This window comes from Daldinia loculata, assembly GCF_022478755.1.
Source record: "Daldinia loculata strain CBS 113971 unplaced genomic scaffold F4817scaffold_26, whole genome shotgun sequence".
Taxonomy (NCBI): domain Eukaryota; kingdom Fungi; phylum Ascomycota; class Sordariomycetes; order Xylariales; family Hypoxylaceae; genus Daldinia; species Daldinia loculata.
The window spans coordinates 427,015-454,541 of NW_026054880.1; the positions used below are offsets into that span (position 1 = coordinate 427,015).

At 46.7% G+C, this 27,527-nt stretch overlaps 12 protein-coding genes across 12 annotated transcripts; 6 read left to right on the plus strand and 6 right to left on the minus strand.

Annotated features, from left to right (window-relative positions):
- Positions 1–993: 993 nt before the first annotated feature.
- On the plus strand, positions 994–2,666 carry F4817DRAFT_338565 (alpha/beta-hydrolase). Its single transcript, XM_049303439.1, has one exon. The coding sequence runs from the start codon at positions 1,139–1,141 to the stop codon at positions 2,249–2,251; it is 1,113 nt and encodes a 370-aa protein (XP_049158871.1). The 5' UTR covers positions 994–1,138; the 3' UTR covers positions 2,252–2,666.
- A 2,590-nt stretch (positions 2,667–5,256) lies between these two features.
- On the minus strand, positions 5,257–6,000 carry F4817DRAFT_316230 (uncharacterized protein; the record flags this gene model as incomplete). The annotated part of the gene is made up of 1 exon (XM_049300643.1): positions 5,257–6,000. One exon carries the CDS (start codon positions 5,998–6,000, stop codon positions 5,257–5,259), a length of 744 nt encoding a protein of 247 aa, XP_049158872.1.
- A 394-nt stretch (positions 6,001–6,394) lies between these two features.
- On the minus strand, positions 6,395–9,416 carry F4817DRAFT_338566 (HCP-like protein). Its single transcript, XM_049303440.1, has 4 exons — positions 9,221–9,416; positions 9,015–9,155; positions 7,010–8,956; positions 6,395–6,939 (listed from the first exon to the last, which is right to left on the minus strand). The coding sequence occupies exons 1-4, from the start codon at positions 9,246–9,248 to the stop codon at positions 6,548–6,550; spliced, it is 2,508 nt and encodes an 835-aa protein (XP_049158873.1). The 5' UTR covers positions 9,249–9,416; the 3' UTR covers positions 6,395–6,547.
- A 358-nt stretch (positions 9,417–9,774) lies between these two features.
- On the plus strand, positions 9,775–11,021 carry F4817DRAFT_358979 (WD40 repeat-like protein; the record flags this gene model as incomplete). Its single annotated transcript, XM_049306093.1, has 5 exons — positions 9,775–10,081; positions 10,150–10,249; positions 10,313–10,379; positions 10,431–10,771; positions 10,832–11,021. The coding sequence occupies 5 exons, from the start codon at positions 9,775–9,777 to the stop codon at positions 11,019–11,021; spliced, it is 1,005 nt and encodes a 334-aa protein (XP_049158874.1).
- Positions 11,022–11,032: 11 nt separating this feature from the next.
- Positions 11,033–12,574, minus strand: F4817DRAFT_117284 (actin-crosslinking protein). Its single transcript, XM_049297565.1, has 2 exons — positions 11,539–12,574; positions 11,033–11,477 (listed from the first exon to the last, which is right to left on the minus strand). Exons 1-2 carry the CDS (start codon positions 11,910–11,912, stop codon positions 11,045–11,047), a joined length of 807 nt encoding a protein of 268 aa, XP_049158875.1. The 5' UTR covers positions 11,913–12,574; the 3' UTR covers positions 11,033–11,044.
- On the plus strand, positions 12,020–13,900 carry F4817DRAFT_117309 (Clavaminate synthase-like protein). Its single transcript, XM_049297566.1, has 3 exons — positions 12,020–12,574; positions 12,628–12,802; positions 12,851–13,900. Exons 1-3 carry the CDS (start codon positions 12,526–12,528, stop codon positions 13,722–13,724), a joined length of 1,098 nt encoding a protein of 365 aa, XP_049158876.1. The 5' UTR covers positions 12,020–12,525; the 3' UTR covers positions 13,725–13,900.
- Positions 13,901–14,199: 299 nt separating this feature from the next.
- Positions 14,200–14,853, plus strand: F4817DRAFT_358982 (thioredoxin-like protein; the record flags this gene model as incomplete). Its single annotated transcript, XM_049306094.1, has 1 exon — positions 14,200–14,853. One exon carries the CDS (start codon positions 14,200–14,202, stop codon positions 14,851–14,853), a length of 654 nt encoding a protein of 217 aa, XP_049158877.1.
- Positions 14,854–15,295: 442 nt separating this feature from the next.
- On the plus strand, positions 15,296–16,180 carry F4817DRAFT_316236 (uncharacterized protein; the record flags this gene model as incomplete). The annotated part of the gene is made up of 3 exons (XM_049300644.1): positions 15,296–15,506; positions 15,565–15,723; positions 15,783–16,180. The coding sequence occupies 3 exons, from the start codon at positions 15,296–15,298 to the stop codon at positions 16,178–16,180; spliced, it is 768 nt and encodes a 255-aa protein (XP_049158878.1).
- Positions 16,181–18,917: 2,737 nt separating this feature from the next.
- F4817DRAFT_316237 (uncharacterized protein) lies at positions 18,918–19,385 on the minus strand (the record flags this gene model as incomplete). The annotated part of the gene is made up of 3 exons (XM_049300645.1): positions 18,918–18,934; positions 19,004–19,205; positions 19,278–19,385. The coding sequence occupies 3 exons, from the start codon at positions 19,383–19,385 to the stop codon at positions 18,918–18,920; spliced, it is 327 nt and encodes a 108-aa protein (XP_049158879.1).
- Positions 19,386–20,892: 1,507 nt separating this feature from the next.
- Positions 20,893–22,463, plus strand: F4817DRAFT_316238 (FolC bifunctional protein; the record flags this gene model as incomplete). Its single annotated transcript, XM_049300646.1, has 2 exons — positions 20,893–20,922; positions 20,991–22,463. 2 exons carry the CDS (start codon positions 20,893–20,895, stop codon positions 22,461–22,463), a joined length of 1,503 nt encoding a protein of 500 aa, XP_049158880.1.
- A 301-nt stretch (positions 22,464–22,764) lies between these two features.
- Positions 22,765–24,682, minus strand: F4817DRAFT_338582 (FolC bifunctional protein). The gene has a single exon (XM_049303441.1). The coding sequence runs from the start codon at positions 24,603–24,605 to the stop codon at positions 22,953–22,955; it is 1,653 nt and encodes a 550-aa protein (XP_049158881.1). The 5' UTR covers positions 24,606–24,682; the 3' UTR covers positions 22,765–22,952.
- A 611-nt stretch (positions 24,683–25,293) lies between these two features.
- F4817DRAFT_365484 (uncharacterized protein) lies at positions 25,294–25,741 on the minus strand (the record flags this gene model as incomplete). Its single annotated transcript, XM_049306872.1, has 2 exons — positions 25,679–25,741; positions 25,294–25,620 (listed from the first exon to the last, which is right to left on the minus strand). Exon 2 carries the CDS (start codon positions 25,618–25,620, stop codon positions 25,294–25,296), a length of 327 nt encoding a protein of 108 aa, XP_049158882.1. The 5' UTR covers positions 25,679–25,741.
- Positions 25,742–27,527: the final 1,786 nt, after the last annotated feature.

Genomic DNA, 27,527 nt, shown 5'->3' on the forward strand with positions numbered 1-27,527 from the left:
GATGCATGCTGCGTCGCAATAATATGTATGCGACGAGAGCATGGTATATTTGTCCTGTGACAGACTGATCACATCAGGGATGTAGTTGCATACATTCATACGCCCCCACGTGAGGAACCCTGTCTCCGGAAGAGCCCACCAATCATCGCTCGCCCTTTTAATATCTCTCATTTGTATCTCCGCCCCCTGATCGCGGTATCACCAACCTGGTTAGCCTTGTAGCGTACGAATCACCTTAAGGCTTAAGAGACCCTTTCCACGTGGGTCTATAACTCCACTACTTAAGCTTATAGAAACACAGACCAACGGCTATCTCTGGGGGGCCGAACTTATTACCCCTTTTGTTTATACTGATGGCACCATGGCATGGAGCTCACGGACAACATTACGAGATGCTATGAACTAGTGAGGAGATCGGGGTAGGAGCTGGGGAAAAAGCGATCGATAGTATCTATAGTATCTATCAAGAATAGTATCATCAATAGTATGCGTTCGATTCTACCTACTATGTACCTAGGTGGTGTATATCTTAAAAAGCAAATACCGCAACACAAACCTATTTCGTCGATCAAATCTATAACATTACCGAATACCTGTCTAGGTAAGCACAGAGAGGCTTCTTCCATGGTTAGAAGCAGGCTGGTAGGCGTACAACATACTTTCATACACATGGCATAACTGCCGCTTTTACCACAGGCCAGCACCAATTAGAGGATTCTAATAGTAAAATCAAGCGTGTGCGGTACGACCCTTGGTTGCATCGTTGCAACACGATACCACCTTGTGGCCCACTTATGCGGGAAAGTCCAAACATGCACAACAACCATCTGCATTGCAACACAGTAGTTCTATGCTCCGTAGTAGTGATGGCTTCGTAGTATTACACGTGCTAATGCTAGGCGTGCAAGCCGAATCCCGAAACAAGAGTGATTTCCTGTTCATGGTGAGTAGAACAAAGGTGATTGACCACTTGCCTGCCTCCCGGGTACGTAGGTGGCTTCGATTTAGCGTATATTTTGACTTGTTTATAATAGACAAAGTTGCCTTACTTTTCGTTCTCATATGCATCAGACATCTTCATATCTTCACCGCTGCTCTTACTCATCCTGCTATCTCTTCATAGTGTACTACATAGTGTATGTCTACAATGGCACTGTCACGCTCAACTCAGCCGCTTAAAGCTCTTTATATAATATACTTTACCTTAAAACTTCCATTTATATTAATCTCACTTATAATCTATTATACTATCCCTTCATTACGACCTATACGACAATGGAGCATAAGAACAAGCGTAGCCACTTACATTATACGCATATTTTTCAACCTCGTCTCTGTAATCGGTCTTTCAAGCCTCCGACCTCTAACTCCGGAGAAGGCTAAAGAACGGTTTGCCTACATCGAGCCCGGTGGGGACGAGCTTTACTCCGGCGTCTTATCTCCAGCAGCTATCAAGCCGGTGCCCCTAAAAGGACTTTGGGATGCGGGTCTAGGTAGTCCAGTAACCGTTGACAAATCAAAAGTCCTCCTTCTTTTCCCTGGGGGTGCCTTTGTTTTTGCTTTTGATCCTTATGAGGGGTCCAATATTGTCTCGGATCTAGTAAGACGTGTTCCAGGGGCTAGGGTATTCCTCGCTCAGTATCGACTTGCCACCTCCCCCGCCGGCCGATTTCCAGCCGCAATCCAAGACGCCCTTACCTTTTACAATTACATCCTAGACCTCGGCATCGATCCGAAAGACATTATTTTCCTAGGCGACTCGGCTGGAGGCAACGTTGCCGTGGGATTATTAAGATACCTAGAAGAAAGTCAGAAGCTTCCACTTCCGGGCGGTGTGCTCGCCTACTCACCATGGATTCACGTAACCAACGATTCCAAGAGTCAATACGGAGACTCTCCTAAGCTACGGACCGACTGTATCAACTACCCCGTCCTCCAGACTGGATACGACAAGTACATCCCCGAAGGTGGGATGACACCAGAAGTAGCACCGTACTTTTCCCCTATGACGCACCCATTCAGGACAAGCGTGCCAGTATATATCCAAGCCGGAGAAGCTGAAGTTTTCTACGACGAAAACAAGCAATTCGCAGAGGCGATGGAAGGAATAGAAGGCAACAAGGTGAAATTTCACACGATAAAGCACGCACCACACGACCTCATCCTATCACATAGGATGGTCGGCTTAACAGCTGAGGCGACCGCCTCGGTCGAAGACGCTATAGCCTTCGTTACCAAGGACGTGGATTGAAAGGGCAGACATGTGATATAAACACAGGTCAAGATGTTACATAGTTACATTGATGATGGAGGCCACCCAGCCCGGCGGGACCTTTTCAGAGCATGCACGTAACACGATGCAGACGCTCAGATTCGAGAATACTCATTTTTGATGGAGCAAGCTCGAAGAAGTTTTAATGGTTCAATGATAATGACGAATATCGCCAAGGTGATAGGGAATAGGATGGGGGTCAGGGATGCCACGTGGTTTAACCCCTGTAAATAGCTTCAATTTAGCCAGGCTACCTTTCTTACCTACTACGCCGCAGGCCAATCTTGGTTTTAACGATTTGGTTATTTTTCGCCGACATCAGCTATTGGTTAGTGAATACGAATAGCATACACTAAAGCTGGCCTGCAAATGAACCATCCCGTTTTAACTTGTACCAGTCCATCGCGATTTTCGCTTTACGGTGTGTATCAAGAATGTGTGATTTTACGCGAATTCCAGGTGAATAGGAATACCTGTTCAGCCTCATTCAAAATGATTTGGCGTATAATACATGTTCCACTAATCAGATCTCAAAGCAAGTAAAGCTAGCATTAATCCGATTGATCACAATAGTTGACGCAAGCCCTCTTACTTTGATGTAATGTTGAGCCAATTTCAGTACTTCATCCTAACCTCCTTCGATGCGACAGCTTTTTTTTCGATCATCTGTAATACTGCGGCTGAGCAATATTCTTTACTTTTGGACCAACTGCAGGTTATATACTCCAATTAAAACATGTCTACCGAACCAAGACCCAACGTAAGCTTAGAGGTATTCGAGGAATGATGTAAGAAACATTGGCCGATCAATTCAATGACTTAAACTGCACTTGGTGGCAATGTTGATGTTCATAAAGCAACTTAAGATCACGAGAATTGAAACTGTAGTTACTAATTTAATCATTGGCTTTTTCTTGGTCCAGGAAGCCAACTGTATGGTCTTTTTACACTCTTCTTTTATCACAAAATATCTTTCCCGTCACCTTTCAGCTTAAGAAATAAACCAACCAATATTAACCCTAAATAACTAACATAGTATTTAATACCCAAGGTATACATAAAACTTGAAAAGTTGAATTTTGTATATGTTTATAACTATACTGAATGTATAAATCAGTCTTTTATTTCTTTATGTTATAGGAAGATTTAATAAAAAGCGGATCGACATTATTAAGTATGTTAAGGGTTTAATAGTAACTACAACCAAGCTGTCTTAAGTAGTAGGTAGGGTTGGTGTAACCCTACGATAAGAGGTAATGAGTTAATGTAACATTATCGAGATATTCAATCTCGGGTTCAAATGTATAAGATAAGGCGTTTTATGTAGTACTTACCTACCTGATATATTAAAACCGATAATCCGGGATTAAACCACGTGGCACTTTCATAAAGGCCAATATTCCGCCAGTAACGTAAGACGACACTTCACGTTACAGTCTTTAAAAAAACCTATACGTCATGAGGTAACATTAGAGGTATGATTTCTTACATAATTGACAACGACCAAGCAAAAAGACGTTGCCAATTCGTAATATGTGTAGAATACAGTAGCTTGTTAAACCAAGCAATATGACTTTTGAAAGCCATCAGTGGTTTCGGAGTATCTCTATTTCGGGTAGGGATAGGCTCTTACGGCTCTACACTTCGTATGAATTTACTGCCGTACCTAGCTATTAAGCAGCTTCATGTTGTGGAACTTATGGTTAGCAATTACCAGTTCGCCATATATTTGATTTAAATTTGATAGTTAAGTATATCTAACATAGTTCCTATATATACCACTTAGGTATGTTTAAACTAACATAGAAGGTAGTTACTCACTCACATGAAATCAATATCTCAAGAAACTCTACTTCAGTCCCTATACATCTACCCTTTAGTGAACATGTCAAATCCAGATAATTTATACTAACAGGACATACTGCACAATAAAAACATCTCATGGTATCGTCTTGGGAAATGATGATATATTCCTAAAGTATCAAAAAGCGTAGCGGACAAGAACGTGCCCAAGCTCCCGCGTAGTCATCGCCTACATGGTAAATCCAAGATTTACCATGACCCAAGGCGTTGCGTTAGGCTCCTTCAGCAGCTTTTCTAGCATCTTATGCCCATCACTTCCTCTGCTGCTTACATAAATTGCACAAGCCAGTATGGGTGTACATCACATCCTTCCGCGTCAAGGTACCACACGAACCTGCGGCTCCCCCTTTCTCGCTCACCTTTTTGCAGCGAATAGTTTTGAGTTTAAACTTCGGCCCGGTGAACCGTCCGCAGGTCAGGCACACAACGCTCTGATACTCCTGTGTACACATTGTAGTTGTGTATGTGCTGTAATATGGTGCACCGGGGGTAGTAAGCAGTAGGATCAAATGAAGGAGGAATGCGACAAGGCAATGCGACAAGGCCACGAGCTAATAGATGGATCTGATATTTTGCCTGAAGGCCGGTGTCAAGATGAAGTGCTGGGTTGAAGGTAGTGTTGCTTTGGGGTCAGATGATGCTGGAATTGTTGTTGTGGTGGTGGTGGTTGAGATGCTTGAGGTGGTTCGGATTTAGGATAGCTAGGAAACCCAGGGGATATCCCTGTTTATATAGATTTATTCCACCATATTTTCCGAATTGCCCAGCCTTTCAGTGACTCCGAGAGTCTATCTTCTGGGACGTGTCATTTTTCGTTATTTTATCTTTCTTACGAAAAGGGGGTGAAGTGTAGTTTCAGTGAGGTCTGTGAATAACGATACGTACCTAGATGATTTAGAATCAGCGTTATGATTAACAGACCAAGTTATTCGTCTCCTGATTCAGTTTGACGTGTCGCGAGGTACACAGATTATGTCTACAGAGAGCATGTAAGTCACTTACTTCGATGTCCATTCTCATGGTGATTTGGATTAAAAACTAAATACTACCTAGACGTGTATGATATTTCGAGAGAATGGGTATGAGTCTAGACTGGCTAGACCAGCTCCAGGAAATAGCCCCTACCAGTCTGCGTCTAGACTAGAAAACCAGTGCCAGTTATTAGTAGCCGGTCTAATACCGTGTATTTTGCTAGGGTCAGACTGCCACTCCCTGGGACGCCATTGCATCTTGATCTGCTCTTTAGTGGCGCGGACTCGACAAAGTTCGTTGCTCTGCCCATTGGCAGCCCGCAGCGACAAGAGGCCATCCGAATCTATCCACCATTCGACTTTACCAGGTTTAGGATACTCGTTCTTCTCAACTCTATCCATCTCACGATTGAGATCCCAGCCATGTGCCTTATAGGTATCGTGGAATACTTCCATGACTCGCGAGTTGGCAGCCTTGGCAGTGTTATACGTCCCCTCAATTTCTAACTTTACCTTCCCAATGTGAAGCTCTTCGGGATTTTCAAAGTATTCGTATCTGTTGATGGTGGAATTCGTGACGATATATACAACACCCAAGTCGTCGTTGAAATGTGACGGGGTGGGGCTATCCCAGAGTCTTGCCAATAACTTTGGAATACCAAGTTCTTCGATCATCTCTCGAGGAAAAGCGGCTGCGATATTCGTACGGTAAATGTCCATTCCGTCGGATACCGCTTTATGTTCCCCAGATTCAAATTCGGCATGGTCGCTAGTGGCATCTTCCATTTCAATATCGTCTTCAGTAGCATTGGGTTTGGTACGCTTCTGTGGTTCATCAGCCCAGGAAATTCCGGCCGGAAATTCGTCTGGCTGGGCCATTTTGCGCTTCGACATAGTGATTTTCTTGATAGTCGTAGACAGAGGTGGAGTATATGAGAAAGGGGTTTTTACTAGAAAGTTGTTGATGTAGATGGAAAGTTTTGGAGTCTAGGTCACGGACCTAAATCTTATGTGTTTCATGTAGTGGTCATTACACGCACCTTCTTCACTTGTACGTGTATGTGCCTTCCATCTATATGAGGTAAGATGATTAAGAAAGAAGTTCCGGTGATTTGACAGGGGGGAGGTCTTAGGAAAAGGAAAGAGGAATGACATGATCTGTACCTCGTGTACCTAAACTTTATTGCCGCACCAGCGTACCTGACGGTCTCCAGATTATGTTAAATCTAATATCATCCTAAAAGCGGGCATATATAAATCCTATGTAAGAGTCAAGAGCTGGGTCATACAACTTAAACCAGCTTATTACCCAGGCCTACTGCGCTAACGTTGAAACAAGATAGAAAGTCTAAGCAAGTCTTTATGATTGAACACTCTATTCATTCATTCATTATATACTACACGCATCATTAAGGGCCTAGGCAGGCTATAGCTGTCTCTCCTATTGACCTACGGCCCCCGCAGCCCACTGTCCAAAATCTGGGGCGTCCGGCTGCGCAAATAAGCCACCTCCTTGCTGTCCCTGCGCCTGTTGTTGCTGTTGTACACCACCTCCTCCTTGCTGGCCTTGTCTTGCAGCCTCGGCCTCAGCTTGGGCGTGCGCCTGCTGCCTGCGCGCGCGGTAGTACATGAGGATGACTATAGCGCCGACCAGTCCAAGGATGATTAAACTTTCGACCACAGCGTCTACGTCCTCAAGGACGTCATTCAGGGGCTCCCCATCGCTGCCTGTGATCATCCCCTCGTCGAAGGCCTCGTACCCCTCCTCGTAGTAAATATCTTCCTGGAGGAAGTTGGCGATCCACTCACTGAGCGACCAGTCCTTTCTGGGCGCTGTTCGGATATACGTGTTAGTCTGCATGTAGACGGCGAAAGAGGAAGTAAGAAAACGAATAATACTTACAAGGTTCGTCCTGGATCGAGTTGATCCGGCCATGGGTGAAAGTATTCCAGGCACTGCGCGCTCGGAGTTTAAGGAGGCTCAAGGTCACCGGTAGGTAGGCTTCCTCATTAGCCTCGAGGGCTTGGTCGTAGTATCTCTTAGCGAGGTGGAAATCTTGCGTTAAGCCAACTCCGTTCTCGTGCATCCAACCAAGGTTGTAGAGGGCTTGCGCGCTTTGGAAGTACTCCGATGCACCACTATAGCACTGAGCAGCTTTGTCAAACGCTGGTTCGGTACCGATACCGTCTAGATAATAATCGCCCATTTTAACCAGTGAGTCAATGTTAGATTGTATAGCCGATCTGGTCCAGTAGATCAGAGCCAGGGCAGAATTCTGAAGCAGGTTAGGCTTTGCCGGCTGGCGGTGAAGCCATGGTGGTAGGGGTAGTCGTGACTGGGACGGGTCTAACATAAAAGCCACATTGTTCTGCGCCTTTTCGTATCCTTGCTCTGCAGCAATAAGATAATCGAGGAAGGCAAGCTCGTAGTCACCATCCTCATAAGCCTGGTTAGCTTCTGCCCAAGATGACACCAGAGGCTCTGCCCTCTCGGCAACGCTCTTATAATATACCATAGCCATGCCACACGTTTTGTCTCTCCCAACCCCGTGATGCATCATCTCGGCTAGATAGTACTGCGCCTCAATATTGGCCCACCGAGCAGCCGCTTCGAAGTAAGAGTTGGCAATTTTTAGGTCGTCAGGAGTACCCTGGTCGAGGTGGAGAGCCCCTAGGGCCACGTGAGAAAGGCTAAAGTCCTGGTCTGCCGAAGCCTTGAAAAGCTCCGTGGCCTTAGAAACATTCTTTGGAATTCCAAGGCCGTGAAGATTCATAATACCCAAGCCCCATTGGGACTGGGCATCGCCATGCTTAATTCCGCGCTCAAACCATCCCCTAGCCAGCTTAAAGTCCTGCCTGACTCCCTCTCCACGTAACCACATCCGACCGATGTAACCGGCGGCCTTACTGGCATATTTCTCTAATTGAGGCTTGGGTTGGTCAACGGGACGGCCATCTTTGGTGCGCCAATACATCGTTGTTACGGCGGCAAAGTACCGTCGAGCTAGATCGACGTTCCTTTCAAGACCCCGCTGTCCCTCATAATAGAGCCTGCCTAAATTGAACGAAGCCTTGAAATCTCCCTTCTGAGACATTAAATCAAGGTATTCGATGACGTCGTCGATGGCGGCGTAGGCGTGAGAACTGGGGTCAGCCTTCAGCGCGTTGATACCGGAACTTACAACGCTGGCCCCCTCTCCATATACACCACCTACGTCGTCAGATAATCGATGCGCTTCCGGTGTGAGGGCCATTCCACCAGGTGGCCCTGATCGGAACCAAACCATGGCCTTGTCCGCCACCCTCTTGTAATACTTGCAAGCCATCTCGCAACTCTTAGGTACACCAACACCGCTGACATGGCGGGCCGCGAGGGTCATTTCCGACCTCGTGTGCCCCGCATCGGCGGCAAAGGTATGATATAGAAGAGCCTTCGATTGATCCCGCTCTACCGCATCCCCTAGTCCTGTCGCATACATCAATCCCACCATATACTGCGCGGAACTGTTCCCATACGAAGCTAGTCGGTAGTAGTGATCGAACGCGGTCTTGAAATTTCTCGGGTGGGAGTAGTTTCCGAAGAAGTTGAACTGCGCTAGTAGGTAAATCGCATCTGTGTTATTCTGCTCGGCCGATTGCTGTAGGAGCTTGACGCCCTCGAGGAGGGGACCAGTGATGACTGGTGGCGCATGTTCTTGTGGAGGAGCGCTAACTCGTACACTGGGTAAGATCTTTGGTAAATAATGGAATATTATCCCGAAAACGCTGGTTGGCTTTTTTGTTTTTCTGTGCAAATAAGGTGCTTTAATCTTTCGAAATTCGGTCATCGCCTCATGGACAAGCTCCCATCCTATTCCACGTTAGATCCCCGCCGCTCGTTCCAGAATCACATAGTTACGGCGGCTTACCGCTTTGGTAGGGGGTCCAGGCATGTTGCTCGCCTTGAACGACATCGGTATCAACGGCTTGTTGAAGATTCGCGGTCGCAGTATCGTCCTCCAATACTTGTTGTTCGGCGGCGGATGTAAAGGCGATAACCTGCAAAAGCACTGTTCGGAGCAGGGGTTAGCGCACATAGCTTACAGCGACATTGGATTTATAAGGCGAAACTTACGGAGCGCTGAGACGAACCAACGCCTCATGGTAGATATTCTGCTAAGAGCAAGATTTTAAATGCTGTATTAATATCATGATCTCCAAAGAGGTAATCATTAAGTGTTGTGTGTGGGAAAGTTGTCATGAAATATGAAAGGAAGTCGTTCGGGGCTTGGAACTTACAAGCTGTCCAGATCGACCGGTACAAACAATGGTACAACTTGCATACGTTGAGAAGCGACGGGCTCCGTCTAGCTTGGCTAAGAGATCAACTTGCCTCCGATTGGTCAATGTTGCGCCACAGCTTGTGGGGCTATACTTTTAACAACTAAAAGTTTCAGTATCGGATCTTATCTTCATAAGGCTGAATTAGTGCGAATATTTATATTTTACTGATGACATGAGCATGTTAAAGAAGACCTTTAGAAAGCAATTTATCCAATTTGCAAATACTAGATTATATACGACCGACCTCCCCAACTCATCAATGATACTGCAGGAGCAAATAACCTGAATTTAGGAGGTCTAACTACTAAATACTAGAACCTCTTAGTAGAGGTAAGAAGAAACGCCATGTATCCTCTTAATTGCGTAGACGGGTACAGAATACCAGTTCGTGAAGAGGTTTACGTTCTCGACATCATCCCACTCACAGCAGGTCCGGCGACTATCTCCTCGGATCAGAAGCTATCCTTATTTAATCCTACAAGTCTAAAAGTAGGGCCCCAGCTCAATCTTCTCACGCGACACGGCAACATCACTTGTGCCAAGGCATATGACGCAGGGAGCGCTACAGTGTGTACGACGGGCGAGGATGGCAGCGTATCGATGTGGGATCTAAGGCAGGATGCGCGACAGGCTGAGGTGGCGAGACTAACAGGTTCGTTTATCGCGGCAGATAGCTAGCCGCACCTGTATTTATGGACGTAATGCTGAGGACTTATATAGATAATCGAGTCTCCGTATTGTCTTTAGCATGCTCAAGTGCTGGCTTCTCAGTTGCGGCTGGAACCGAACTGCAAGACCACCAAGCATCCATATTAATGTGGTGAGTGTTGCTGGATGGGTATCGCAATTCCTTGTTGTAATATGCTTATACCTGTATGCTTAGGGACGTCCGCTCAACTCCCACCCCGAAGCTTCACTACAAGGAAGTCCACAGCGACGATGTGACAGAGGTTTGCTTTACGTGGTACGAACGATAGATACCCAACACTAACACAACGTAGCTGAATTTCCATCCTAACGACCACAACATTCTCCTATCAGGATCGACCGATGGTCTTGTAAATATATGTGATACAAGAATCACTGATGAGGACGAGGTTATAATCCAGACCTTCAATCACGACGCCTCCATTCACCACGCGGGGTTCCTGAACGATACCGAAGTATACGCATTGTCTCACGATGAGAAGCTGGCGCTTTATGATGTTGCCGAAAACCACGAGAATGGAGCAGCAACGACCGATTTTGGAGATATGCGAGAGGTCCTTGGCTGCCAGTATATCGCCAATGTTACTGCAAAATCGAATGGGGCCGGAGCCGTGATTGGCGCTGGTGCACACGAGTAGGTGGAATCCGTACCCGAGCGAGTCTTGTATCCGCGCTAACCCTGGGACATGTGCAGCCAACAAGCATTCCAGTTGATCCACTTGACAAAAGGCCAAGGATGGAATCTAGATCGAGATAACAGTGTCAGCTTACCCGGAGCCCATTCTTCAGAGATTGTCCGTAGTTTCTGCTTCTACGACGAGGCGCAGACGGTGTTTAGCGCTGGCGAGGATGGATTTATCAAAGCATGGAAGCCGAACGTATAATCCAATAATTTTGTCCATCCCTTTCATGAGTATTTGTCGTGCTTGTTCTTGGACTTCAGATCCAGTAGCTGCTCATAGTAATCGCCCTCCCTTCTCGCTCTCTTCAGATTCCTAACTTCATCCTCGTTAAGTCGCCTCCCTACAGCTTCCTCAAGCTCCTGTCGACTAATTCTTTCCTTCGCCTTCTCTTCCTTCGTTGCCTTAAGTCGAGGTTTGAAGCGCGCTTGCATGCGAATCCTCAATGTAGTATCGAAGCTTATTTCTGTAGCATCTCCACGGACCTCAGGTGTGCCATTTGCCTTCGTAGGCTCCTTGATAGTTAAGAAAGTTTCGCTTTGCGACTGTATCTGGAATGTACCCGGTGTGTCAGGGGTCGGAATCACGGTCCACGTTTCGAGCGGCGATATAGCTTCGGATATCGCACTAAGGATGCCATACTTGTCGCAGCTGAGGTACCTAGACAGTAGCACATTAGCGATCGAAAGACAAATAAAAAATAACAGGAATAAGCACATACTTTCCGTAACGGCCTTTAAACCTAAAGTTCTCGGTGCCGTAGATCTTATTCGCAACCCAAACCTGGCGCACGTCGTGAGGTTCGGCGCTGGCAGGATTCGCGTCGATAATATTCACGATGGGGTCGGTGAAGATCTTTCCATTAGCATCGCAAGCCAGGCAGGTCGGAGGTTCTGTTGGAAGTACGATCATAATCGGGCCTTGAACATCCCCGACGGCGTCAGCTGATACCCAGCTATCGTCGTTTTCTGCACCCTCGGCCGTCGTGGCGACTGCGAGATTGCTAGGGCCTGCATCTTCAGCTGACGGGTCTGCTTCGGTACGCTTTCTCTTCTTGGGCTTCTTGTCGCCCTTGAAAGATAGTGGCTTGACCATGTTGATATCAGCTAATCTCCAATTGTTTTCTAGTGTGTGCTGACGCTGTATAGAATAACGGGATAGGTTGTTGGTGTTTGGGTGTATGTAATTGTTTGGATAAAAGGGAGCTCCGATAAGAAAAGCACTGGCGTCACTCGATACGAAGTACCTAAGTACACTGGCTTATTAAAACAGAACGGTCCGCCAAAACTCTCCAGAGTTTTGTTCCATTAGTTAGGTAATTACAGAATATAAAACACTCGATTCATATTTTTAGCATTTCTAGTATTCTATTTATTTTCTTCTGACATTGTTGTCATATCGTCCACAGTCCCTTACTGAAGATACTCTAGGGACCATCGCCAAGTATTTAACGAGAAGCTCCTATGGTAGCTCGGAATGCGCCGGTGGTCAGGCTTTTTGGTGCAAGTATTACTAGTGAAATGCCGACGGTATCCTTAGGGCGAAGCCGTAAAAAGATATCGAAACATTTTCAATATTCTTCAGTTAGGTCACGTACATATTGAATATCTACAAACTTACCTACCCAGCTCAGCTTCTGTTTCTGCTTAATTATCCCAAATTAAGCATAGTTTTCATTTACTCTTTGAAACTTCCCTAACAACTAAACATGGCGACAGCACAGCCGGTCGTTGTATCGTTAGCCGATCTCAAGAGTGGTAAGCGTTGCAGTATAAGACCCCCCAGAGAGTGACCGTTGCTCACCATTTAGGGAACATCTCTTTTGAAACGCTACAAGAAGCCTTTGGCCCGGAGTCGCTGGGAATTCTTGTCGTCAAAGATGTCCCGGCAGAGTTTCCAGGGTTAAGACACCAGCTGTTGTCGTATGCCTCGTACATGGGCAACTTACCAGAGGCAGACTTTGGTACGTTAGGGGCAGATAGATTGTAGGTAGTCTCTGTCATTCGAAAAGTGTCTTACAGAATCTTAGATAGGTTCACGAACGAAGCTGCAAAGTATTTAGTAGGATGGTCTAAAGGTAGAGAAAAACTCAAGGACGGAGGGGCCGACGAATACAAGGGCTCTTTTTACGCCAACTGCGCATTCTACGTAGATCCGTCCTTGGAGTCCGCGAAACCGACGGAACAGTTTCCCCTGAAAGAGTTCCCCGAGTACTTGGCGCCAAACTCATGGCCCCCTAACGAGACGCTGCCGGGTTTCAAGCCCACGATGGAACAGATGTGTAGACTCATAATCGACACGGCCGTATTAGTTGCGCGAGCTTGTGACAGGTTCGCCGAAAAAGAAATCCCAGGGTACCCTTCAGCCTACTTAGAGAAAGTGGTCAAGTCTTCGTCCACAACGAAAGCTAGACTCCTACACTACTACCCGATGCCTGAAGAGGCCATGGCGAAGAGTCAAGAAGAGGATAATTGGTGTGCAGTTCACAAGGACCACGGCTGCTTGACGGGCTTAACATCTGCTATGTTCGTTGACGAGCTGAAGACAGACGCAAAGGTCCCCAGTTCTAGCGGAAAGCAGCCGGACTTGCTACCGACATTGGAGGAATTGCCCGCGTCACCGGATCCACAAGCTGGACTCTGGATTAAGGACAGAAAAGGTGTGCCGGTCCAAGTCAAAATCCCTCGGGATTGTATCGCATTTCAAACCGGTGAGGCACTTGAAAGGATTACTCGGGGCAAGTTCAAGGCCGTGGAGCACTCGGTAAGGGGAGCGTACGCTAAAGGTGTTGCTCGAAATACACTCGCCGTCTTCACGCAACCAAATCTTGAAGACGAAGTCGACTTGGACCAGCACATCACGTTTGGAGAATTTGCTAGAGGCATTATAGCGAAGAATACCGTCTAAGTAGCAAAGGTCCAATTGTTCGAAAAGCAACTCTTTATTGAAATAACTAGCATAAGAACTTTTACGTTTTATCTGCTGTGAGTAGATGATAAAATTACAACTCTACTCTAGTCACATGCCAGTGTTTGAAACTGTACATTCACATTTAAACATGCCTCGGTGAGCTCTGGTACTAAACTTATACATCGCTTCCCTTTAGTAAGTGTCTTGCATAGTAGCTATGCTGCAGCTACCCCGCTATACCAGAGCTATCACAACATATGGCGTCACTGAATGCCTTTCCTATTATTCGGCATCTCTCCGTCCTGAAGCATCAACTACGTAACTCGGCCCCGTCACTTATCAGTCTCCGATGCGTCTAGCTCGGAGTTTCTCCCATCTTGCCTATAATAAAACCCAGTTCTATCCCTCCAGACAAGTCCTATCTACATTTACTTCTTCAAGCTTTCGCCAATTCTCAACTACACAATCAACCATGGCGCTAAACCCCAAATTCGCTGGACAGCGATTGCTCTTCGGACAACCTTCCTCTACCACAACCGGCGTGCCTCCAGCCGTGCACACCCTCGAGTTGTTTCTCGACTACGTGTGCCCGTTCTCAGCCAAGCAGTTCAAGACCTTCTATCACTCGGTCGTGCCCCTCATCAAGGAAAACCCCAAGTGGGCCAGCAACCTGCAGATCATCTTCCGCCAGCAGATCCAGCCCTGGCACCCGTCGTCGACGCTCGTGCATGAGGCGGGCGTCGCCGTATTGCAGCTCGCACCCGATCGGTACTGGGACTTCAGCGATGCCCTGTTCAAAGCGCAACTAGAGTATTTCGATGAGCCCGTCGTCAATGAGCTCCGCAACGACACCTACCGTCGACTAGCTAAGCTAGCTGCAACGGTCGGCATTGACGAGCAGGCGCTGTATAACTTGCTCGTCATCCCGGACAAGGTCCCGGAGGGCAGCATTGGCAATACCGGAAATAAAGTCACCAACGACCTGAAGCTGCAGATCCGGTACGGCAGACTGGTGGGCGTGCACGTCAGCCCCACTGTTATTTACGACGGCATAGTCGCGAATGATATTAGCTCATCGTGGACGAAGGAGCAGTGGCAGGAGTGGTTGACCAAGAGTCTCGGTTGAAGCAAAAGCTAAGATACGACATAAAATAGGTACACAGAAGCATTGCTTGGTCATACATCGGATAAGCTCCGAATGGCAGACGCAATTGTTCTTACAACCTAAGGCTATGAATTGGGGACTACCTAGTGTAGGTAGGTAGCTAGGTATTCACAGAATATAATAATTATATCACCGCAAGTTCAAGCTCATATCATATGTGCAGTATATACATGTAGCATTGATCCGAATTGAATCACCATTATATCGAATAGTCTTGAATAGTATCATGTCGACGAAGGGAATAAGTACTACAGTGAAATTACAAATTATAGCCGAAACCACCTGACAACAACTGCCAAAAACCGCTTCAGCTGGCGCAAATCGCGTAAATCTTGGTGAGCATCACTTCACTTAGACACCATCAAGAGCTATAAGAGGGACTTTACATCAAACCCTCTCAATCATGTTAATCCTCGGAGCCATAAGAAGGGCTCAACGGATTCCATTAAGATGCAATACTATCAACTTCCAAAATGTAGTCCCCCGTAATCTTTCGCCCATAAGGCAAAATTTTCGAGTCCTGGGTATGAGATTCGAAACGACCGCAACAAACGCAACGAAGACAGCCAAGGCAAACGCCACGGCTAGTCCCAAACCGCAAACACCCAGATTCGGTCAGTCTTTCAAGATCTCAATTTCTTCCGATGAACTAATCAACTAATCATCCCATAGCATACCCAGAGAACCTCTGCGTATACCACGCCGGCACAGGCCGGATAACCTTCCTAGCCTGCCTGAAGATCTCCACGCTCTTCATCTTTGCCTTCTTCGGCTTCGTCGTGACCCCGACGTACTTCAACCGGGAAGGCTTATCACCCACCGTCCTCCGCAGTATGCCCCTTATTACCCAATCCCGTTCAATCCCTTCCGTATACTAACCCCAGCCACAGCAACGCTCTCAGCCATCATCCCCCTAGTCTTCGTAGCATACACCACCTCCCCCTTCGTGTCCTTCATCCACATGCGCCTACCGCCCGTAGCGCGGCAGTCGGAGGACATGCTACGACGGTTCGCACGTGCTATCCCCGCAAACACGGAACTAGACATCACGACCATGAGCTTCATCGCCAAGCCGCGCGTGAGCCGCGTCAAGCTGTCGGACCTCCGCCCCGTGTCCCGAAGGTTCGGCATCGTGAACCTCGCCCGGGACACGTCCGCGGAGAACGCCGCTAGGAGGTGGTACCGGTTCCGCGCCGTGGGCGATTTCAACGCCCAGGGTAGCACCGCGACGCGAGCCCCGTGGGTCTGGGAGAGCATCCTGAACGCTATACAAAAGCCTCGAGCGTGATTTGCGAGTCTTCTGTCATTCATAAGCTTTAATGTGTATCTACTATCGGACGTCATCCGGCTCTCTACGGTAAGAAGTGGTAACGGGTGGGTTAGTTTGGCCTCTCCGAAGCGGCCTGCAGTAATGACTATAACGCACTAAGAGCCATGTCCCTTACCTGGTTCTCGGGTCATTGGCCATATCATATAATGTACAATAGTTTCTGGCATAGCCAAGCAAATCAAGCACTATAGCAGGCCAGAAGCTCTAAGGAAATAGGCAAGTCGAATAGGGCGCATGGGATTAATCAAGCCTATTAAAACTACACTCATACTAAGAGAGGTATCACTCGACGCAACCTCCTACAACTGCCATAGTTCCAACAGAACGAAAGTTATAGCACGCCAAAAACGCCATTAAGAAGTATTCTGCGCATTTAATTCTCATATATCATCAATACTCAACGTTACACATTTATATTCTAAACAGGAACACGCCAATTATCCCTTACACAATATATTATACAAGTGACTATCTTTCGACAATATACTCCGTAACTATGATAAGATGCCTCCCGCAACCATCAGCGTTTAAAGCGCGGAAAATTTTATCTCCCTATCGACATCTGATATTTACACTGAATAACCCGACGCACATCCACGGTACTGGGGATGACTGAATACCAAGGCAGAGCCCGTGATAGACGCACATAAACCGGGTCACCTTTATGACAGCATCAAGCATACATCATCTAGAGGTATCTTAGTAATAAATACTCTAAAACTACCTGTTGAGATCTAAATGAAGTTAATTAGTAGAAGTTTTCCTAACAGACTAGTATCTGCCGGAAGATCTTCATATCTAAAGCTAAGCTAGTGATAGTGTACACATTATTTCCTATTATCTCCTGTCATAACCTCCTCTCCGAAAGAAGACAAAAACGTCCTCGTTTTCTTCAATAGAAACGTTTATTAGAAACGTTTTTTACAAACGTTTTCTTTTCGCCGTTCGTTTTTCGTTATCCTCCAAAAATTATTTCTCCAAAATGTTTTGGGCGTCGTCTGGCACGGTTTGTTAAATTGGTGATAACTTCGGTAAGGGTTTTGCTCGAGTAGACTTCGTGAGTTTTTGTGTCGGTGACATCTGTGAGAGGGGTAAAGGCTTTTGTGGTAGGGTTGCTTTTTGAAGCGATACTTTATGTAAGAATGATGCTTTATGTGGTTGCGGGATCTTTAACGGAATCATGTGCTTCAAGTATGGACTTGGCCGCGCTTTGATAGGGTTGTGTCTTCGTGGTCTTTTCCTATTTTTTCATTTGCTGCCAGAACGCGGGTATTCTTTGATGTTCAGGGGGTTGTATTATCCATATTAGTCCCAATGCTATCAGCGCCTCAGTGATTCCGGTTGGTAGTCTCCCGAATCCTGAAGTTGAATCTCCATTGCTTCGTATTGCTTCAAAGTACTCCTTTGCTGGTACGTGGGCTAGGATCCCTTCACATTTTTGGATCCCATTTTCTTTCCGATCCTATGGCGTATACTTGTGTTAGGCCCGCCATCGCTTCGCGGTATGGGGGCTCGCTGCTCGGTTGGCCATATGGGTTAAACCTGACCAGTATGTCGATGACTTTCCTGGCGTTGAACCATTTTCTTGGTCCGGCGGAAGGTTTTCTTCAAGTTTCTCAGTTCTTTGATAACCTCTTTTTTGAAGAGTTCGAATGATTCGGCCATAATTGCGATCTTGTGGTTCATTGCTTGATGTTCTATACCTATCTGGAATTGTGCGTCTGGATGATGTTGCGATTTGTCCCCATTTGGGGTGCGCCCTCGACCAGTAGCTCTCCGTAGTGGTTGAGTAGGTCGACATCATTAATTTGTCGGAGTCCCCAACATAGGGATCCTTCCACACCCGTGATGATGTGATCGAACTCTAGCCCGGAGTCTACCATGGCCATGAGCACCTCTGGTACCGTCGATGTTGTTTATTTCTCCTTTGTGCCGAAGAGTTCCGGGCTCCATAAAACGCCGCTGAGGATAAATGGCGAAAGGGGCTACATTAAAGCTGTGGGCTATGTACGCCCACCAGTACTCCCATTATGCCTGCCGCTGTCGACGCTCTATGGGCAAAGCCAAGCAATAATTGCAGATGTATTAAACGACGTACGCTTAAGTAATCAGACCGTAGGCCTTTTTAACTTTGAGCGCTCCCCGTTCGTGCCAAGTTTAGCCATGCCAACACTACTTGGAGATAGAAGCATAGACCGCTACGAAGTAGGCGAATGTAGAATTCAAGCAGGATAATGGACACCGGGGATAATGATTTAGGGTGCGACGATCGTCATATGAATGAACAGGTTGGGCAGGTTATGTAATAAGGTCTTCCTTTGCTCGTACAGTTGTTTGTGTAGTGTATTTTTCAGTAAACGTTCGAAATAATCAGTGGTGGCATTCGTGATTTTCCTCTCCTTGGGGAGTTGTTGGCTGTTAAAAGATTATTGCCTGGGTATTGTATATGTTGATTGACAACAACTCGTGTTATTGTTTGCGGTTAGTTGCCCTTAGGTAGATCGCTTAATTGTAGAAGGCCGAGCATGGGAAGGTTTTAGCGTCAACGTTCAGTGTAGGTGTTAGGATGCCTAGCCCGGAGCCACTTTGAGACAGCTGTACGAATAACCGTTACACGTATGTATCCCGATGGACTTGGCTACCTGATGGCAGGAGTAAACGACGTGTATACTAGCTATACTAGCATTAGCTTAGTTTAGATAAGAAGATCTCCTGGCAGACGTTAGTCTGCTAGAGGATCTTCTACTAGTCAACTTCTTTCTGATCTCATTCAAGGCCTACCATCTTTATCGTCGTCTGATGTAAGTTCTCTCCTTCGTCTTGCCAGCTTCTCTACTATGTCTTCGGGAATGGCAATCGGTGCTTGCTTGGTCATAGGTGAAGAGACTTTGGAAGTAGATGGTCGCTGCTTAGTTGCAGATGAGGGTTGTCTAGTCGTAGACGTAGTTGTAGATGAAGATATGAATTTTCCCAATTCTTCCACCTGTTGATTTAAGATTAGTTACCCCGAAAGCCTTTGAGCACAAGCTTCTAAGTAAGGTAAGGTAGGTGATACATACGAGCGGAACGCCAGGTAGGCCACCACGGTGGTGATGAGGCCGACGGCGAGGGTTATGGCTGGTTGCACCCAGACCGACCAGTCATGCTCATGGTTATCTGCCATCTTGGTGACAGAAACGGCAGAAGAGAAAAGACAAGGCAAAAACAGCGAAAATCGTTTCTCAAAACAGCGAAAACTCAGTACCATCGAGTCTAGAAAACCAGGAGAAGGGAACAGGAAGAGAGGGGACCTGTGCTTTCTGGGTTTGACAGAGATTTCCCAGGCTCCCTTCGACCAAATCCTGTAGAGGAGTCTCCATTGATTCGTAGGGCTTCGAAGTATTCTTTTGCGGGTACATGTGTCAGTATGCTTTTACATTCCATTAGGAATTATTGCGCTTTTGCGCCTCATATAGACTTTTATGAGTCTTGACATTGTTTCAGGTAGGCTCATAGTTCTTCGCCCAAAACAATGTCGCGTTCGTATCGTTAGGTTATATTGTGACTGTACGAAGTACAGTTTGAGGTAAGACTGGATTAGATCAAGCGCTCAAGGCACCCACGACGACGTTCTGGGAGTTGAATAAATGTTGTCGCATATGTAGATAAAGTGTTAATTTAACGGTTGTGTTAGCTGGTCGGTAGTTGTGGAAATTAGAAATTAGAATTAAGGTTGAAGGGAAAAAAGATGGAATACTTGTAGCTTGTCTTCTGTTTTATAAAGGCAGGAAGTGCACTCCTAACTTTATGTTCGAAAACAATTTTAGGAAGTACCTAACGGACGTGTCCAAAATTACTTCGCAGTTTCCAGGTGTGGTGCATAATGATTTAATAATGAAAGTGCAACTTCGAGCTACATATGCTCCTGTTGTACTTTGCACTTGCCTACCTGTTACCTGTTTAATAGCCAATTTTTCATAGCAACGACATTACCTACCCGCTACATACGTGTAGGTACCAATCGAAAATATAGGGATAAACAAAGCAATAGCTTACCTGTTATTAAGTTGTTTTTCTCTTCTTAAATTATCTAGGTACCTACTTAGGTAGTCTATTGGAAATATCTTGAAGGTAACGAAGTTGTGGTGCGACTCAAATTAGCCCACCAGTCTGACATATATGCGCCATTATACTACCTTAATAGTAGTCTCAATATACATAATTACCCAATATACTTTAAAGGTTAGACTACTGCCTATATGATTTTTAGTTTCCTTAATAGTTCCTGCTTAGATTGTTAAATATACTTTCTACATGTAGTTTTGTTTCGAACGTGTAGGTTGGAGTAGGTTGCATATGAACTGACATGTAGAGCCTACCTTCTATTAGGAACTTCCATTAGGAAGTACAAGGTTGTGAGTACTTTGTGCAATGTAACCTATTGTGTAATTTGGAGAAGGTGGGGTAAGAATTGGGGGAGTTCGTCGGCGATATCGCTGCTGACCCTCTTTTTATCTATCTAATTTTCGTCATCTCTGTCATACGGATACGGCAGGAATACAGAAGCTTACCTGCTAAAGACCAGGTGCAGACCTAGGTCTCCAGGAATGCATCATGTGTTCCGACGCACTAGTCTGTACTCTTTCTCTCTACATATAAGAAAGAGTGCGATATCGATTTCTTGCCGCACAATGGCTACACAAGCCGGTAGAACGTACAACGTACCTAGCCCAGACCCTAGCCCAACCCCCGTGGGGATAAGGATGAAGCTGACAATATATTCCCTCAGGACGCTATCGATGCGCTGAACTCCCTTCAAACCCCGTATGCTATCGTCGAAGCCCGCCGCAAGGCTGGCATCCGCCCAGATGCCGCCTCCATCGCCGAAATGCATGAGTACTTGCGGCGCATTGGCTACACTTCCTCCGACCTCGACCGGTTGAATGTTCTGCACGTCGCGGGTACTAAGGGAAAAGGGAGTACGTGCGCATTTGCAGCATCCATCCTCTTGCACTACCAGCGAGCACATACAGTACCTCGCAGGATTGGCTTATTTACGAGTCCACACTTGATTGCTGTGCGCGAACGAATTAGGATCAACGACGTTCCTGTCAGCGAGGACGTCTTTGCCCGTTACTTCTTCGAGGTATGGGACAAGCTTGGGGAGGCTGAAGAACGCGAAGGCCAGAGGGTAATAGACCAGAGGCTTGATATCCCCATGCCTACGAGGCCGGTCTATTCCCGCTATTTAACACTGATGAGCTATCATTTATTCCTCCAGGAGGGTATTGATGTTGCTGTATACGAGACAGGTATTGGCGGCGAATTCGATGCCACGAACATCGTAGCACACCCTTTGTCATCTGGTATTAGCACTCTGGGTATAGATCATGTCTTTGCACTCGGGGATACGATACAGAAGATTGCTTGGCATAAGGCCGGTATCATGAAGCCGGGCAGTGCTGCTTTCACTATTGAGCAAGTTCCCGAAGCCGCCGACGTACTTCAGGAAAGAGCCAAAGAAAAAGGCGTGTCGCTGAAGGTTTTGGATGTCGACCCTAGACTAAAGGATGTTAAGGTCCGACCAGATGCGCTATTCCAGAAGAAGAATGCCAGCTTGGGAGTCGCCCTAGCGGAAGCAGCATTGCAAAAAATCGACCCTAACTTCACACCAAATCCGTCGGCGTTAAGTAAAGAGTTCGTTGATGGTCTTGAAAAAGTTGTGTGGAGGGGTAGATGCGAAGTCAAGGCTGAAGGGCCAATCATCTGGCATGTTGACGGAGCACATACTGTAGACAGTCTCAAGATGGCGACAAGATGGTTTGCAGGTGAGTGCGCGAAGCGAACCGGCCCGAAAGCCCTGATTTTCAACCAGCAAGGACGTGACGAGGCCATCCACTTCCTCGAGGGCATAGTCTCTGCTCTCAAAGCCCAGGGGCAAGGGACGTTCGAGCACGTCGTCTTTTGCACAAACGTAACTTACGCCAGCACTGGATATAAGCGGGACTTTGTGAACCACCAGTATGACCCCGTAGCCATCAAAGCTCTAACAGCGCAGCGCGCCTTTGCGGAGAAATGGTCCTTGTTAGACCCGAAGGCAAAGGTAACTGTCGTGCCGACGATTGAGGAGGCGATCAATTATGTCCGAGACCTCAGCAAGACGCCCTTGGGCGAAAATGAAACAATACAGGCTTTCATTACAGGTAGCTTGCATCTGGTGGGCGGAGCTTTGGGCATATTAGAAGGCGCTGATGCCTTGTGACCGGCAACGGTCGATTTTCTAATGGGCTGGGTTGGTTATGTAAAATAGCTCTAGTTTCAACGAGAGATGGGTATACCCTAGAAATATAGATCAGGATCTACGGCGGCTCAACCCGTATAGAGGAGAATCATATAAAGGTTTCATTGAGTATAATATCGGCTATAACTATTTGAGCAACCTTGTTACTTTTGAATTGTATAAAGTTCATCGTGAAAGTATCTGTGATTCCCAATACTATAGATTGCAGAGACTAGAATCAATATCTACTACAGTCACTGATATCGAATTTATAGTATAAGTCTTCCTTATGTTACGAGTTCTTAGATTAACTAGGGAAGTGTAAAACTAACAAGGGACACGGCGCCTACGACTTAGTCCTGAGACCCATAATCTATCGCCTCTTAAACGCCGTTTTTGTCGTGTCCAAGTCACCGGAACCTGTCTTACCTACCTACCTACCTACAGAGCTTACCTACCTAGATGGGTAATTCACAACTCCGAATCTGGCTCTAATGTCCTAAGCAGAGCGCCTACGAGATGGAAGCTACCCGTAGCTAGAACCACGACTTTAACGCCGTCACGAAGCTGCGCAGCTTTTATCTTCTCGACCGATTCATCAACGCTCTCTACGACGGCGGTCTTCGTCCGGGGGGATAGCTTCTTCATGGCATCTGCTGCAGCTTGCTGGACAGCTAAGTCTCGCTCGGGCTCCTCGGCCATTCTACGCTGTAGATCGTTCCGAGTAAATATGGCGTAGTCGAAGATAGTGCCCTCGGGAACCCCCGACTCCTTCTCAATACCCCTGTGTAGACTGTTTAGAAGGCTTGCTATATCACGTTCCTGCTGGTTGAATAACAAGACCACTTTCGAGTCGCCAGCTAAAGCTTTGCGTTTCCCCGCGAACCACTTGGCTACTTCCTCCAGACTTTCTGCGGTATGTGCCCCGTCGATGAGCCACGTGAAGTCACCGTATTCTCTTGTTTCGGAACGTCCTTGCAGTCTTGCTAACCGTAAACCATCGGAGAAGCGTTCTGCCAAAGCTATCAACTTTTCTCCAGGTATGGTGTCCTGGTTTCCATCCAGAACCCTTAGATGCTCAGCTGCAGCCTTCGCCGCTAACGCCTGATTGTACTTTTGGAACTCGCCTTCGAGGCTGCCTGCCTCGGTTCCTTGTATACCTCCCCATTGCTCGACTTCTTGGTCTTCTACCTCTATCAAGGTGGCACTCTTCTCCGCGGCTCGTTCGCGTAACACACGCATAGTCTCCTCGCCATCTTCAGACCGGAGCTTTCGAGTGAAGCATTTACTTCCCGGCTTCATCACGCCCGCCTTATTCCACGCAATCTCGGGAAGCGTGCTGCCGAGCATACCCACGTGATCAATACCGAGCTGCGAGATCACAGAAGCCGTCACGGCCTCAGCCGGCAACACGTTCGTAGAGTCGTACTCGCCACCAATACCGCACTCCACCACCGCGCTCTTAACTCCCTCCCGCAAGAACGCATGGAAGGCCAGGATCGTTAAGAACCGGAAATAGAAAGGCTTTGTAGCCGGGCCCTCGAGCTCCGCAACCGGGATATCCTTCCCCGAACGCGCCGCCTCGTCCCGCGCAGCATTAGTAAGTGCATCCCACACCTCGAAGAAATACCGCGCGAACAACTCCCGACTAATCGGCCGCCCATCAAGCTGGATGCGCTCGCGCACCGAGACCAGGTGCGGCGACGTGTACGTGCCGACCCTACCGGCGAGAGGCTCCCGCGCCAGGATTGAGGTTAGGTACGCGCACACGGAGCCCTTTCCTTTGGTCCCGGCGACGTGGATGCAGCGGAGCCGGGCGAGATCGTCCTGCGTTAGCCCCGCCCGGCTTAGCCAGGAGAGCATTTCCGGGATGGCGAGCGCATTGAGGTCCTTGGCGGAGGGGGTGGGGGATGATGCGGAGGCGGGAGGGGTGAACAGGGATGTGACGGCGCGGTTTGACTGGATGGAGTCGAGGTGCGCGAGCGCCGACTCGTATGTCCGCGCCATGGTTGAGGAATGGCGCAGGATAGTTGTGGTGAGGTTGAGGGGAAGGAGAGGGGGAGGTAAAGGTTTGAGTAAGCACGTTATAGATAAACGCTGAATAAACATTGAACGAAAAGCCATAAACTAGTCGATATGTAATAGCGACAAGGTTAAATTAATAAAAACGTTTAACTACTTAAAAATAAACATTTAAAACCTCGACCAGCTGACTAATCCGATAACTTCATCTCTTAACATGTACAAATACAAAAACCCTATCCAAACAACTCTGTCTTTCCCGCCTTTAGTACTTCTACCCTATTGGTTTATTCTAGATGTTCCCCTTTCGTTGCTTTAGGCACAAACACATAGAAAGGACGAGACCGTCAGATAACTATTTACCCATGTCTTACTACGGCCAGCCTCACGGATAAACTGATCATATATAATATCAGAGCGGACTATTATGATTCTAGATGAGACATCTAAAATATAAGACTACTTCAATATATATAGCTCAAGATTCCACCATAGTCACATTTGGAGTTCCTTGCGGAACAACGAAGCTGTTTCTATGCTTCATGCCTTATTCCATAGCACGGACATCAACCATCGCCCTGCTCATTGACGAGCCAATATGGGTAGGAAACATACTCTTTATTCATTTAACTAATTCTGCCGTTGAGGGCAAGGTTGTTGAGTTCAATCGTATAGCTTCTTCAATCCTCATGAGGGTAGTGTTGAACTTCCTCTCCTTAATATATTCCGGCAACAGGTCCCACAATCACTGTTCCAATGCCCTCGTCAGAACCCGGGAGACAGTCTCGGTTCAATTCTGTGCCCAAGTACCCACTCCAGAAACGCGCGTTGCCGGGTCAATGGGCGAATTGAGAGGACCCTTGATTGTCGGGCCATTTATGATAGTTAGCTCGATGTTTTGGGTGCCAATCTTTCCTTCACACTGTCGCTGAGTGGTCAACTCTCCTAAACTGCCATATTGGAGTGTAGCCCTGTCGCACACAAAATCCTGTACACTAGGATTGATGTTGCCGCTGAAGTGATACTGGATGTCATCGATGACAAAGGTAGCGGTGAATTTGCTGCCACCGGCGAGACTCTTGATAAAGCCGTTTGAACAAGTACAAGCACAAGCCATCTATGTATAAATACATTAGTTGAAGATCGTAGTTTTGGACTGTTTGGGCATGAATTACCTTGATTGTCTTTGCGGTATTTCTTCGTTAGGTTTGCTCCCTGTAGAGGTAGGTAGAGATGAATGAAGATGCGAGATGGAGAAAGTGTAGAAAATGCAAAGGCCTTGCTCCCATATAAATACACTTTAAGCATCCGTTTCTTATGGGATATTCATACAACTTACGTGCCTCCGGGGTTCTCTTCTAGATGCAGAAAGTTACTATTCGAGATAACCTACCGACAGACTAATAACAGATGCATGCGGAAAAGCCATCGAACCATCACTATAAAATCCCAATTTTACACAGCATAACTCACACAAGGCGACGTTGGTCATAGTCTAGGAGTATAGGGTACCTACAATCTTATTACATGCTGTGTAATATTTTGCGATATTGCCACTCTTCGTGACCGTATGTCAAAATAATTTGTACCACATGTAACATAAGAACATGTAGTGTCCTGTCTGACCACTTCGGGTTCAAAGGTTTTAATAACATAATTATACTTCAGCTTGTATCTCTCCGATATAGAAGAGTAGTCGATATAGAAGAGTAGTCTACTATGTGATGAACTACGTTTGATTGATCATCGCTACATATGGCGTTATATTCGTTCCCAAGATTGAGTTGCAATTAGTTGCCCATGGTGTCGATGGGTTAATACACGTGAATATCACAGTTCAACAGCATGCTGCCACTCACTAGTTCTAGATGAAATATTACTGCATTTGGGTACGAACGCGGGCATTTGGGTACGAACGCGGATGCATTAGAAAGTCATACATTCACTAACCGGTAAAGAAACTGCTTCAAATCACCGGTGTAGCCTCCCGTAACAACTCTTAGAAGGTTCTGGTTGAAGAGTATTCGGGTGAGTACTTACCCAATGGTTCATAATACCCAGGTCGTTGAATGAAAAGATAGTCGGACTACGACCAGGGAGTTCGCCTCACCAGTTTTATATGAATAGCAGGGTTATCGTTTAGTTCGAGTAGACAAGGTATTAATGAAGAGCAGCATATACTATCTAGATGCCCCCAATAGACAGGTATCAAGTGAAGTCCAACCGTCGGCCCAGTATGTTTAGTCGTCAAACAAACTCAGCGAGAGCGAGCGCACAACTGGCATTGCCAAGAATAGCCCCTAGGAAGTAGGCTATTATGACAGACGATCTTCTTTCGGCTCAAAACCCGCGACACAAAACTACCTACGCCGTCCAGCCTCAGAAGGTAACATCCTCGGGCCCGATTCGCAAAGCAGTCGATTCCTTCAAGATCAGGTGCTGTCACGAGGTGGACCAAGAAGCCGGGAACCAACGAAGTTGTTTTGTTAAACCCTACGCTAACTATGGGAGCCTACGTCTATACATGCTGGAAATATCCTTTGTTCTAAACATCTCATCTAGAGTCCTAATAGGTCTCCTGTAATGGAAGAGACATTCTACTTGCGGGAAGGGATGCTTCAACGTCACGATTTCTATATTTTATACATGAATACCCTTTGGAAGGAGCAGTTTACTCAAGGCTGGTAGGACGCAAAGGGAAATAAATGATTAGGCGTGGGTAGTCAATATATTAGGGGATATTACATAATTAATATGGACATCCGAGTGTAAGCAACCTGTCGTGACAAGTAGTTGTTCAAACTTCACCATGATTACCTAGTAAAAGGAAGGGTACATTATTCTATCATCAACTTGTTCGCGCGATATAAGAGGTATCTAATGTACTTATTCTAAAAGGTACGTAGTTAGGCGTCCGACGCATTGGACAATATGCACTTTCTATGTATAGGAGTGCCAGGGTATTATGGGTCAGGGGTAGCTAACAGGGGTCTATCTACTATATAAGAGGCGCGAAGCGCCCTC